Source organism: Lagenorhynchus albirostris, chromosome 2 (assembly GCF_949774975.1).
Source record: "Lagenorhynchus albirostris chromosome 2, mLagAlb1.1, whole genome shotgun sequence".
In the NCBI taxonomy this organism is placed as follows: domain Eukaryota; kingdom Metazoa; phylum Chordata; class Mammalia; order Artiodactyla; family Delphinidae; genus Lagenorhynchus; species Lagenorhynchus albirostris.
In genome coordinates, this window is record NC_083096.1 from 148,788,060 (window position 1) to 148,800,263 (window position 12,204).

Genomic DNA, 12,204 nt, shown 5'->3' on the forward strand with positions numbered 1-12,204 from the left:
ATCCACCTGCCAATACAGGGGATACGGGTTTGAGCCCTGGTCCGGGAAGATCCCACATGTCACGGAGCAAGTAACCCCGTGCGCTCTAGAGCCCACGAGCCACAGCTACTGAAGCCCGCGCGCCTAGAGCCCGTGCTCCACAATGATAAGCCACCACAATGAGAAGCCCGCGCACTGCAACGAAGAATAGACCCCGCTCGCTGACACTAGAGAAAACCCGCGCAGCAACAAAGACCCAACGCAGCCAAAAATAAATAAATAAATATATAAATGTATTAAATAAAATTAAAAACCTAAAGTCTCCTAGGCCTTACATCACCAGGTCCCTACCTTATTCCAGCATTATTTCATGCCATTCCACACCTGCTCACTTTCAGTTTGTCACAAAGACTTTTCTTTAGGTTTTTCCAACAACTTCTTTCAGTTTCAAGGCTATCCAATTTGCATGGAACACTATTACCACTCTCACCTCTTTTAACTAATTATTCTCTACTCATCCTTCAGATCTCAGCCGATTAAATCAGTAAGCTTCTCACTCTGCGCTTTTTCATAGCACTTCTTCCAACTGTAATTAAACTAATTACACCATTACTTAGTCTGTCTCAAGTAAACTGTAGGGACCTATGTGTCTTGATTATAGCTATATCCCCAGGGTCTCGCATCGTGACCAAGTACTCCATAAATATTTTCTGAATGAAGAGCAATGGTTCAACTAGAAAACTAAAATGAGTTTTGTGACCGGAGTTTAGAGGGATTTTCCAAAAACCCTGCTAAAAACCCAAAACTTCAGTCTCTAGTGGGACCACAAAATATATGATAGGACCTTAGGTACAGTGATAAACTTTGGTGCTGACTCTGCCTCCTTCAGGTAGCCTATGCACACTGACTATAGTGTCTGAGAGAAAAAGACCCTGTCCCCAGTTTTGCTGATTTTCCAAGCTGGGACTCCCAAACTTCAGAATGTAAGTTTTGTTGGCTCTTCATATTCTTAAATCTAGGCACTGACTAGATGGGTGGCAGGATGCAGGAACTCAAGACCCATGGCCAGAAGTGTGAAGAAACCACAGGATTCTCGCTGCCCTGATCTCAGTCCCTAAGTGACCAATTTTTGGCATTCTCACTAAGACTACACTGGGATGGCATGTAGTGCTAAGAGGTGCCTCTAGGTGGCGCTACTCCACTAATACACCTTATAATTTATGAAGGCGGACATGGAATTCAGCTACACACTGGTTTCTCCAGAATCAAGAAAGATAAGGGAGTTTGGACTCATGGCAGGTCACCCCCAGCATCCGTAAAAGAAACTGTTTCCATATCAGGTCTGACCAGACAAATAAGACAAGCAAGTATCATGGATGGATACTCCAATGGCTTTATTAACTCCTTTCTGGGGATGGCAGGACGTTATAGCTGGAGAGATGAAAAGGAAGCCAGGAAGCTGTGGTCTCAATATGGGTCACTGAAGGGGTACAGAGGGTGACCTGCATCTCTCGGGACCCTCTTCCCATCCACCTGGAAAGAGAAACAGATGACTCCATTAGTAGGAGCTGACATTCCAAAGACCCAGAACATCTTTTCCCAAGAATCTTACTCAACAGCCTCACCTGTGTACAGCACTATGACAGATGGCACTGACTGAGGCTAGGGCCTCAGAGAATGCCACAGTACCAAGAGCATTCCAGCACCAAACCCACAGCCTGGTACGTGGCTGACCCTGCCCCTAAGAGTTTGCAGTCTCAGCTGGGATAATGAACTCTTTATTTCCCTATGTGCAACAGGGAAACCTCTAACAAGGTTGAGAATGTCCCATTCATATCATTTACTGGGTAATTGTTATGTGTCAGGAACTGGGATCTTTTTACACATAGGAAGCTGAAGGTTGGAGAAGTTAAATAACTTGTTCTAGGTTACAAGGTATCGAGATGCAGGACTGGAACTCACAGGCTACATGCCTTATCCCTCACCCAGACTACTTCCCGGAGCTCAGTAAAGAAAAAAGAGCCCACTGTGTCCAGGACAGCAATCCTACCAACAACAACATCCTGTGACCAGGAAGGTTGAGGCCAGACTTAGGGCAGAATCCTGCCCCAAATCTCATATTCCCTGCCTCTGCGAGGGTGATACACACTCACCGTAAGCATGGGCACGATGAATCGCAAATTTTTATTCAGGGCATCCAGCTGTTTCATCTCCTCCAGGCTAAAAGTGAAGTCAAACACCTGGGGATGGGAGGCGGGGGTGGGTGGTCAGGAAAGCCAGTTTTGCGAGTGGAAGTTGGGATTCCAGAACAATGCCTTCTTAGCCAAACAGAGTCAGGGCCAGACTGTGTCCCAATGGACTAAAGAAGACAGGACAGACACATCACCAAGTACCTGGATGTTCTGAAGGATATGGGAAGGTGTGACACTCTTGGGGATGCAGCTCACTTTCCGCTGGACCTGCCACCTGAGTGGGGAATTGAGGTATAGATGAGGAAGTGGAGTCAGTACACATAAGCACTTTTTTTTTTTTTTGGTCCTCCATGCAGCCTTCTCTGAGCTCCTGGAACCCCTGAGCCTCACTGGAATAGGGAACATGCCTCAGAGTGGCCTCTCCCCAGATGACACGGCAGGATTCTCAGCCTCATCCAGGCATTTGGATAAGGAACCCCTCAACCCTTGCCTCCCAACCCAGAAGCCTTCTCCCTAACCTGACTGTCTTTCCCCAAGATTGCTCATACCTGAGCAAGATCTGAGCTGGAGACTGTCCATGCTTTTCAGCCAGTGCCAGGACCACTGGCTCCTCAAGCAGGACAGGCTCATCAGGATCACGCCAAGCACGATCAGAGGAGCCCAGGGGGCTATAAGCAGTCACCTCCAGGCCACGTGCTCGGCAGTGGGCAATCAGCTCATTCTGAGCCATGTATGGGTGGCATTCCACCTGAGCCAAGAAACAACCTATCATCATGAGGTGGCCACAGCCAGCTTGCTGGCCCCACCCAGACATGCACATCCTGACCAACCCTGCATCGCTGACCCCCTGCTTCCCCTCAACCTGCTTTTCTCACTCTCTAGACAGTTTTCCACTATTTCATTCTCTTCCCACACTTCAATGCCCTTCCTTAAGCAGAGGATTTCTGCACCACACTTCTGACAACTTTCTAGCCATCTCTCTGAAGTAGACCCATCATCTGCTCACTCATGCTCATTTACACACACACACACACACACACACACACACAGCCCCCAAACCAACTGATCTTTGCTGTGTTCACCTGCAGGACAGCTGGGCGCACAGAGGCCACACTGAGCACATCATCGATCTGCCGACTGCTGAAGTTGGACAGGCCCAGTGCCCGCACCAGCCCTTTAGCCACCAGTGCCTCCAGAGCCTTCCAGGTCTCCTTGTAGTGGGTGGAGTCATAGCGTATAGTCCCATCAGCATTCTTAGGAAAGGGGTTGTCACCCCGCCTGAGTGAAAGACGGCCCCCCCGCTGTGGGCACAAATGCCAGGCTCCTGCCTACCTGCCCGTCTAGCCATGCTACATCCCATGATCCAAGCCCAGAAAGGGTAAAGGGCCAAGAATGAGAAACAAGCATGGTTTTTCACCTTTCCAGGTCATAACCCAAGTGTTAACTCTATATGGAATGCCCATCCCCCCTCTTCTTCTTCCTAGACACATTATATCTCCTCTCCTCTGGAAAGTCTTCCTTAACTCCTTTCACCTCGGGGAGTTGCATGCCCCTGCAGCCTTCTTCAAGCACAGAGCACAGAGCTGATGGTCGGCTCCTCTCACACCCTCTGTGGGAGCTTACTCTACTGCAACCCCAGGGCCTAGGTCAGCAGAAGCTAGTACGTTTCCCAAATGTACAAAGGCAGCAGGAGGGACCACCCATGTACCCCCTAGGATACACACCATGTGAGGCTGCACTCCTTTTTTGTAGCTAAACTGTAGCAGAAAAGGCTGAGTGTTCCTCTCCTGTTCTGCTACTGTGACTTACAAAAGGTTACTAACATGACTCTGCCAACCCCTGATTCCCTGGATGAAGACTCTGGCAAGGCTCACTCAAAGGCATAAGGCCAGTGCACCAGGTACAGGTCCAAATACTCCAGCTGGAGGTCAGCGAGTGTCTTCCGGAGGGCAGGCTCCACATCCTCAGGGTGGTGCTTCGTGTTCCACAGCTTGGAAGTCACAAACAGCTCCTCCCGAGGCACCAACTAGTACAGGGGGCAAGGTCCATAGTTAGAAGAGCCACGGGCACCCAATCTCACCCACCCTCACCTCTGGGAGAGGAATTAGAAGGAAGCTGATGCCAGATCCCTCTCGCCAGGCCTCAGCCCCAGCCTCTGAGTTTTCTCACCCCACCCCTCTGTAGCCCCAGTCCTCACCTTGCCAGGTCCCACATTCTCCTTCAGGGCCTCCCCAATCTCAGTCTCGTTGCCGTAGATAGCAGCACAGTCAATGTGGCGGTAGCCTATACTCAAGGCATACTTAATAACTGCTTTTACCTGCCAGGTGAGAAAAGCAGAAGTTTTAGCTCTGTTGGTCTGGACCAGAAACTGCCCTCCCGAGGGTCACTGATGCGGGGAGGGGGCAGGAATTTACCACTGCAGTCATCCATGCAGCGGAAGTGAGAAGATGGCTCTAGTCTCGGGGACCAGAAGTCTCTTCAGAGACCCCAAACCCTTTGTCCCCACCCCACTAACCTCCAAGGTTCCTTCCAAGCAATCTCAGCAGGGCCCAGCTAAAACAAACAATGTGTTCTCACCTAGATGTTCAGAAGGTGGATGGACACATTGACACGGGACAGAAGGCAGAAGTGTAGTCATGGAGACAGGTCCCCAGCCCTGGGGAGCTGGTTAGGGAAACATGATACACAGGTAAATAGTTCCCAGGGCAAAGCCACATGGAGAGAGGCCCTTAGGAAGCCATGTAGACCAAGAGAGCTCAGACGAGCAGAAGAGGTGAGGGGGGAAAAAATGAAGGAAGGCAGAGAAGTGAGATGGAAGCTGGGCCCAGAGTCCCCTGCCAGAAGAGAAGAAAGCAGACACCAAGGAGGAGGACAGGTCAGTCAATTTGTTAAAAACCAGACTAACACAGCATTAGGAGCAGAACCAAGGGTGCCAGGCCCCTGCCACTCAAGATCCCCATTTAGGTGTAGCTCTTACTATCCAGACATATGCCCCTCACACCTGACCCTACTCCTGCCGCTCCATACCCTTCCCCATCCCCTCCATCCCTGCCCCCAATCTTGGCCCTGGCTCTGGCTGTCACCAACTGCCTTCATCTAGCTCCTGGACTTGCCCCAGGCCATGTCAGTGCCTGCCTACAGAACCAGGCTCCTAGGCAGCTGTAGGAAGGAAAGCAAAGGGAAAAAAGGCAGAGTTCATCCAGCCACACCAGCCTAAATTCTAGAGAAGAGGCCATTCTCCTTACCAGAGTCCCTCCCAAACTTCTCTAAACTCTGACTCAGATTCCAAGCACAAGGAACAAGTCCTGAGGAGATGCTCCACCCCAGGTGCAAGCTGAATCTCTACCTGTGTCAATCTAGAAAAACAGGTCTCCCCTCCTAGGCTCCCTGGGCTGGAAGAGTCTACACCAGGGGTTGCTAAACTCTAGCAGTTTTCTTTTGGTTTTTTTTGGCCGTTGAGCTAAGAATGATTTTTATATTTTTAAATAGTTACATAAGTACATAATCACCTCCATTTTGCAAACTGTCTAACAAAATCTAAATTATTAACCACCTCGTTCTTTAAGAAAAAGTTTGTTGACCTTCAGTCTAAACAGTTGACCTAGTTATTCTTTAAACCCTAATACCTGCTGTGTGCCTACCTCTGGCCTCAAGGAACCCAGCGTGGAACAGGAGACATGATCATAGCACAGGGTGATAAGTGACATATTAGGGGTCAGCATAGGGCCAGGCACAGAGGGGTCCCATGCCTTCACAGCAGTGCAGGTCCAGTCAGGGAAAGGGCTCCTTCCTACACTCTAGGCAGTGCTGGGCCCCTCAACCACTCCTCTGAATCAGCTGTGGAAGCCAAGTGCTCACTGCTGGTCCCTTCTTCCCTTGTTTCTTCCCACTGCCCTCCAGGCTCATCCCACCTGAGGTGAAGTATAGTCGGTGGGCGGGGGGGCTGCTAGAAAAAACACAGACACCCTCTCCTGAATAGTGCCTTTTCCCAAGCAGAGGAGCAAGAAGCCCCCCTCCTAACCTCCCATCCCTCACCTGGCCAGGCTCACTCTTCCAGGTGCCCAGTCCAATCAGGGGCATCTTCTGTCCAGTGTGCAGGATACAGGAAGCCGCCATTGCCCCCTGAAACATAGATGGGAAGAGAATGGTGTGGGGTCAGTGCCGTTGCTTGGGCCCACTGATCAAGACTCCTGTAAAACAGGAAGGGGGCACAGGGGTGATAGGAGAAAAAACACAGAGTCAGGTGTATATGCCTATGAGCTGAGACAAGGTGCCTGGAACCACGCAAAGCCAGTAACTCCTGGACAAACACTAACGGGACCACCAGCCTGGATGCCCTTCTTCCATCAGGCTAAAGCTCTGCTTAAGGAGCTCTAAAACCTAAAAACAAAGGCGAGGTGGCTTCCCAGAAGTACCCAGCCTCAACTACATGAGGTCTCAAACCACTGTAAGACAGGCAAAGGCCTTTATGAGACAAAGTGAGACCAGGTGACAGAACTGGCTCAGGAAAGGGTCCCTTTTCAAAGGATGAAATGAATGTTCCCAGGAGGTTGTCAGAACTACAGAGACTCTGAGTCCCTCTTTCAGAGGTCTGATTGGCCATGCTGCTAGGTCTGAGTACGGTCTTACAAGGGAAGTATACTATTTTTTAGATGAAAAAAACAGGGTCAGAGAGGTAAAATTATTTGCCCCAAATCAACAGCTAAGTGGCAGAGCCAACTATTCAAGGAGGAGCTGATGGTAAAGGCGGGAAAAGGCAAGTAAACACAGACCTATAAAATACATGTGCATGTACACTGTGCTACAGAAAAGCAAGTGACTTCTGTAGGGCAAAAACCAGGGAATAATGACACTGGCTTTTAAGAATGAGTTGGGACAGTCCCAAGAGTCAAGGGTAAGAGTCTTTCCAGGAAGAGGAACTAGACACAGGACTTCAATGCAGCAGAAAGCAGGAAATTACAGATAAATGAAAATTTCTAACTGAACGAAGCAGGTGGGTGATTGAAGCAACCCTGTTTGGAGAGCTATGAAAATCAGAAGTCTCCAAATGGGGAACTTCCCTGGTGGCGCAGTGGTTAAGAATCCTCCTGCCAATGCAGGGCACAAGGTTTCAATCCCTGGCCCAGGAAGATCCCACATGCCACAGAGCAACTAAGCCCATGCACCACAACTACTAAGCCTGCACTCTAGAGCCCGCGAGCCACAACTACTGAAGCCCGCATGCCTAGAGCCCGTGCTCCGCAACAAGAGAAGCCACCGCAGTGAGAAGCCCGCACACCGCAAGGAAGAGTAGCCCCCCGCCCCCCGTTCGCCGCAACGGTACAGAAAAGCCCGTGCGCAGCAACAAAAACCCAACTCAGACAAAAATAAATAAGTAAATAAACTTATTAAAAAAAAGAGTATTATGGTAGAGCAGGTAACTGGACGAGTTGTAACTATAACCAACACACCAAAATTGTCTTTCCTAATACTTCTGACTCAGGAAGAATTTTATAGTCTAGCATAACCTTATGGAGACTACACTTTCTGCTAAAACAAAAACAGAAAGAAAAATGTTCAACCTGGGCAGCAAACCACAGACCACTGAAGGCAATACTCTTCATTACCAAACTTCCCAGGGACACCAACCTGCCCAGGGATCAGGCAAACATGTCTGGACTTCACAGGAGGAACTAGCCTGCTAGCTTGCTACCAGGGTCTGTGGCTGGTTTCCTGGGCTTGATCTTCAACCCGTGACCTGTTGACCTCTCTCAGATTTACCAGAACACAAGGGATGGCTCTGAAATTACACCCAGGCTGAAGAGTGTGAACAAAAACCTGGCCTCAGGGGAAAAGGAAGAAACCTCATGCTTGCCTCTCCCTTTTGCTTGTGAAACTGAAAACCAAAAAGGCTAAGCCTTGAGGTGGCGGACCGGTCCCAAGGCGTGCAGGTGCCCTGTGCCTATTCAGCAGTTCCCTCCTGAAGACTGGAGTGCTCAGCCTGCCACTGAAGACTGGTCTGCAGCTCCCACTGCTCAGGCCACTGAGTGGGTAGGAACAACCACTGAGTGGTCTTAAGCTGTTCTTCCACAAACTCTTCAAATGGAAATAGGTTGACGGAAAATAAACAGTTTCTGAAAAAAAAAAAAAAGGCTAAGGCTTGGAGGGGCAGGAATCATAGAGGTAGAAACGGCAAACACAGATCTGCAAAGAACAAGAGCTCCAAAGGACAGAACAGAAGGCAGAAGACAGATGTTTTCCTCTAGGACAGGAAGTCATCCTCTACCAGCTCCTGACTTCCTCATCTTACGCCTGGTGCCACAGCCTTTCAGCCAGCCCTGCATTAATAGGCTCTGAGCTTGTCAGCATCTGCCTAGCTGGACCTCTGGCAGAATTCAGAACCCTCATGTTATCTTGGGAGAGGTTCTAGATGGAAAAGAGAGAAAAGCTGGGTGTGTGGGGAGAGGCTGGTGAGGGTAGTATCAGGATTCAGGTTTTATTATTCCCAGGTCAGTGCCTAGGTTCCTTCTCTCTGAGGCTCAGTCTTCCTTTCTCAGAGGAGGGCTCTAGAGCTGCCTTGATACAGGAAACTTGAAAACACAGGAAGAAGAGGAAGCAGTATTCATGTGAGTGTTCCCTGGCTGGATCGGCCTTTCTTCTCTGCTCCCCATAAATACTGATGTCCCTCAGGGTTCTGTCCTCAATCCCGTCTCACTCCCTAGTCAAGCTCAAGTCTTCAGTGATCACCTTAATCACTAATTCTTCCCACCCCAGTTCTATATATTCACCTCCCTCTGGACATCTCCACCTGTATATCCTACAGATAAGTGAGACGCAACATGTCCAAAAGTATACTTATCAAATCCAGCAACACAGCACAGATTTCAAGCTCTGGGGTGGCACAGACCTGGGCTTGAATCTCAGCTCCCCCATTCTAAAGAGATTTTAAGCACTCTGCACAGTGCCTGACCATGTTCTTCTTTCTGTATACTCTATCTCACCAGGGACTCAAGGCCCTGGGTGACAAGTGTTAAAGCAAACCAGACAACCGGTCTACAGTATAATCCATGGGGGCCTTAAAAAAGCCCTCTAATGTATTTCAGTTTGTTTGAGGCATTTCTGAGTATTATCAGATTAGGGTTTCGACAGGTGATGGGGGGGAGTTTATCTTCTTCTTCTGGTTTCAAAGAAGCCAGGACAGAAAGCCACCTTAAATATGTAGCAGTGGCCAAGATTTGGTCTATCTGGCTGCATTAAAAATCCTGTAAATACTTGTAAATATTACAAAAGACACTGTTTGCTCTAAACTGTAATGTAAAACCTAAGATTGCAATAACACTTCCTGGACTTCTTGATGTATGTGAAAAGAATATATACTTCCTAAATCTTTATCCAGCCTACCTCTGTCCAACTCCAGGGCCACTGCTCTAGCTGTGACCACCCCTCCCAGAACCAGGGATCTCTCTGCTTCCGGTATGTCCCCTCTCCCCACAAAGCAGTCCCCAAATCTGACCATGTGATTCCCAGGATCTCTTCCAGTAGATCTCTCCTACCCTCAGGATAAGGTCCAGACTTCCTGGTAATACCCTTTATAACCTGGCTCCCACCTCCCCCATCTCTCCACCTCTTCATTTCAGACTCCATATTCCAGGCTTTGCAGAACCAGCCACCATATTTGACTCCAGGCCTCTGCACACTTTCCTTCCCCAAGTCCCACCCTTGCCTGGCTAACTGCAAGTCACCCTTCAGCTAGCAGTTTAAATTTCTGGTTCCTCCCATGTCCTGACAGTTGTGCACATCACTGCATTTGTTTGTTCATTTTCCCTCACAAATCTCGGTACTCCTTGAGGTCAGGGCCTATCATCTACCTAAACCTGTAGCTGCTAGAGTGCCTGCTCCCTCCTCCACCCCACACACAGCGGCAAATGGGGGAGATCTTGTCAGCAGGAGGGGCATTTGATAAAGTCACTGCCTCCATCACCTTCTTCCTTTACTTCTTGGATAACCTGGAAAAAATCATCTCTGGAAAATAACAAAGCATTTACCATCATCTTCGGTAAAAAGAAAAAAAAAAAAATCCCAGTGACTCCAGAAAGGATGATACTCGGATTGTTCTTGTATTACAGATAAGAAAACTGAGACCTTGGGAAAAGTAACAGGACTGATCAGAATCATCAAGACTCTTCTAAGGGAGGTCCTGCAGCCCAGAGTATGGACAGGCTGAAGGGAGAGTTAATTTATACTAACCCCATCCGGTGAAGGTTCAGATTCCAGTCTCACTTTAACAGAGCACTGGGTCAACAGAAAAACATGCCCTGGCTTTCCCAAACCCAAGGCAGGTGCCTAAGCAAGCGAACCCACACCCCTCCTGCCACTTATGAGAAGCGTCTCTGCAATTCCACATTAAAGCCGGAGTTCCTGAAAAAATCGTGTTGGTGGGTAGACAAAAGGAAGATGGCAACCAAAACTTACTGACAGTATGTGCTGGGAGCTTTAAGAGCTTTATCTCACTTTAACTCTTGTTACATACAGTTCTGATGTAGGAACAGATTTTACCGCTGAGAAAACTGAGGTCCAGAGAAACTGAGAACTTATCCAAGATCACTCAGCGAATAAGAGGAAGCTCAAATCAGAAACCAAGTCGGGCCGCCTCCTCACATTTGCTCTTCGCTCTAACCCGGGGGCGGACACATCTGTAGTGAAGGTTCGAGGCCATCTCCACTACGACAAAGATGGGGCAGCAGAAGAGAAACTCACCTCGGCACGAGCACAGGACGTTAGCAGGGAAGTATGGCTTTTCAGCTCAGTCCTGTGCCCTGCTAGCGACCCAATGGGCCTCAGCTTCCGGTATTGGTGAGCAGCAAAAAACTGGCCTGAGATTGGACACCGGGACTTAAGTCTGGCGGTGAGGAGGAAGCTCCTCCCAGAGGAGGAAGCTCCTCCCAGAGGAGGGGCTGGGGCCGGGCATTCAACATCACGCGCAGTGGTGAACCCCGCCCCTGTCCCCAGAAACAAGCTGGGGAGTGGACGCCTGAGCTGGGGGGCTGCACCGTCTCTTCCTCAGGACGCTGGTGGGTGGATTGGCGGAGTCTGGGCATACTCCACAGCGCGAGTTTGGAGAACTCCCGGGTGAGTGAAGCCTGCGCCGACGGCCAAGTAAGCGGCCTCGGAGGCGGGGCCAGGGGGCGCCTCTGCCTGGCCCATATTGCAGCGCGCGCCCCCGCGAGGCCGCTCTGGGCAACTTCTGCTCGTTCTGCGGCCAGAGGGAGGAGACCCCGGCTGCCACGTGGTGACTTATGCAGTCGACTCCCCCTAAGGACTACAGGCCCCACTCTGATCTGTTCTCTTCCTTAGAGCCAGGTTGGCCAAGTTCCCTGAAAACACCTAAACTGGTCCCGTTATTTGGTCAGGCAAACTGAGGTCCAGAGAACAGCCGCAGCACAGAGGTTGACAGTAACAGGGAAGACCTTGGGACTACAGGTTTCAAGAGGTAAACGTTAGTGCTCTCTGTATCCGGACTGTGGACCCTGGCAGCGCATTTATGTTTTATGTATATTTAGGCTTTATAAACATTAATTTATTGAGTCTTCACAACAATCCTGGAAGGGGAGTGTTCTTTTTTATTTTATTTACTGCAAGCCTTTTTATTGAAGTATAGCATACTGGTAAATGGAATATTGCCTGCCATATCAGGAAACAAAGGACGTCGCAATCATCAGCGATTGAAGCTGTGCAGCCGCCAGCGAAGGTGAGCTAGTGAGCCCTAAGGGAATTTAGGAAGGAAACAAAGAATACCTGCCATCTAGCAGCCATCAGACTGCAGCCACTCCCTAAGGTGATCCCTGATTTCAAGATACGAAAACACAGGATACTGGCCCCAGATAGCTGAGGTGCATAGCAAAGGCATGATTTCAGTGAGCCCAGACCCTTTCTTGCATCTTCCCATGCAGAGAAAAGCGCTAAATTCCTTAACTTGGGATTTCTGGTTTTCTTTAATTAACGGTAATCTTATGACGTTCTGACTACCTGCCCTTTGTTACAAAGCTCCTATATA

At 49.4% G+C, this 12,204-nt stretch overlaps 1 protein-coding gene across 2 annotated transcripts; it reads right to left on the reverse strand.

Moving 5' to 3' along the window:
* Positions 1–1,347: 1,347 nt before the first annotated feature.
* Positions 1,348–11,059, reverse strand: AKR1A1 (aldo-keto reductase family 1 member A1). 2 transcript variants are annotated; one of them, XM_060140191.1, is made up of 10 exons: positions 10,908–11,044; positions 8,026–8,284; positions 6,207–6,293; positions 4,369–4,488; positions 4,046–4,197; positions 3,254–3,449; positions 2,720–2,919; positions 2,373–2,445; positions 2,133–2,219; positions 1,348–1,512 (listed from the first exon to the last, which is right to left on the reverse strand). In XM_060140191.1, exons 3-10 carry the CDS (start codon positions 6,285–6,287, stop codon positions 1,447–1,449), a joined length of 975 nt encoding a protein of 324 aa, XP_059996174.1. In that variant the 5' UTR covers positions 6,288–6,293; positions 8,026–8,284; positions 10,908–11,044; the 3' UTR covers positions 1,348–1,446. The 2 variants fall into 2 exon arrangements, with proteins under 2 accessions (XP_059996174.1, XP_059996173.1); XM_060140190.1 differs by lacking the exon at positions 8,026–8,284 and having other exon boundaries at positions 10,908–11,059.
* Positions 11,060–12,204: the final 1,145 nt, after the last annotated feature.

Coding starts and splice junctions, on each gene's coding strand:
- AKR1A1 (XM_060140190.1), bottom strand. CDS start 6,287: ATGGCGGCTTCCTGTATCCTGCACACTGGACAGAAGATGCCCCTGATT. Junction 2,920..3,253: donor TGCGCCCAGCTGTCCTGCAG/GTGAACACAGCA, acceptor TTCTTGGCTCAG/GTGGAATGCCACCCATACAT. Junction 2,220..2,372: donor ATATCCTTCAGAACATCCAG/GTACTTGGTGAT, acceptor TCCCATCCCCAG/GTGTTTGACTTCACTTTTAG.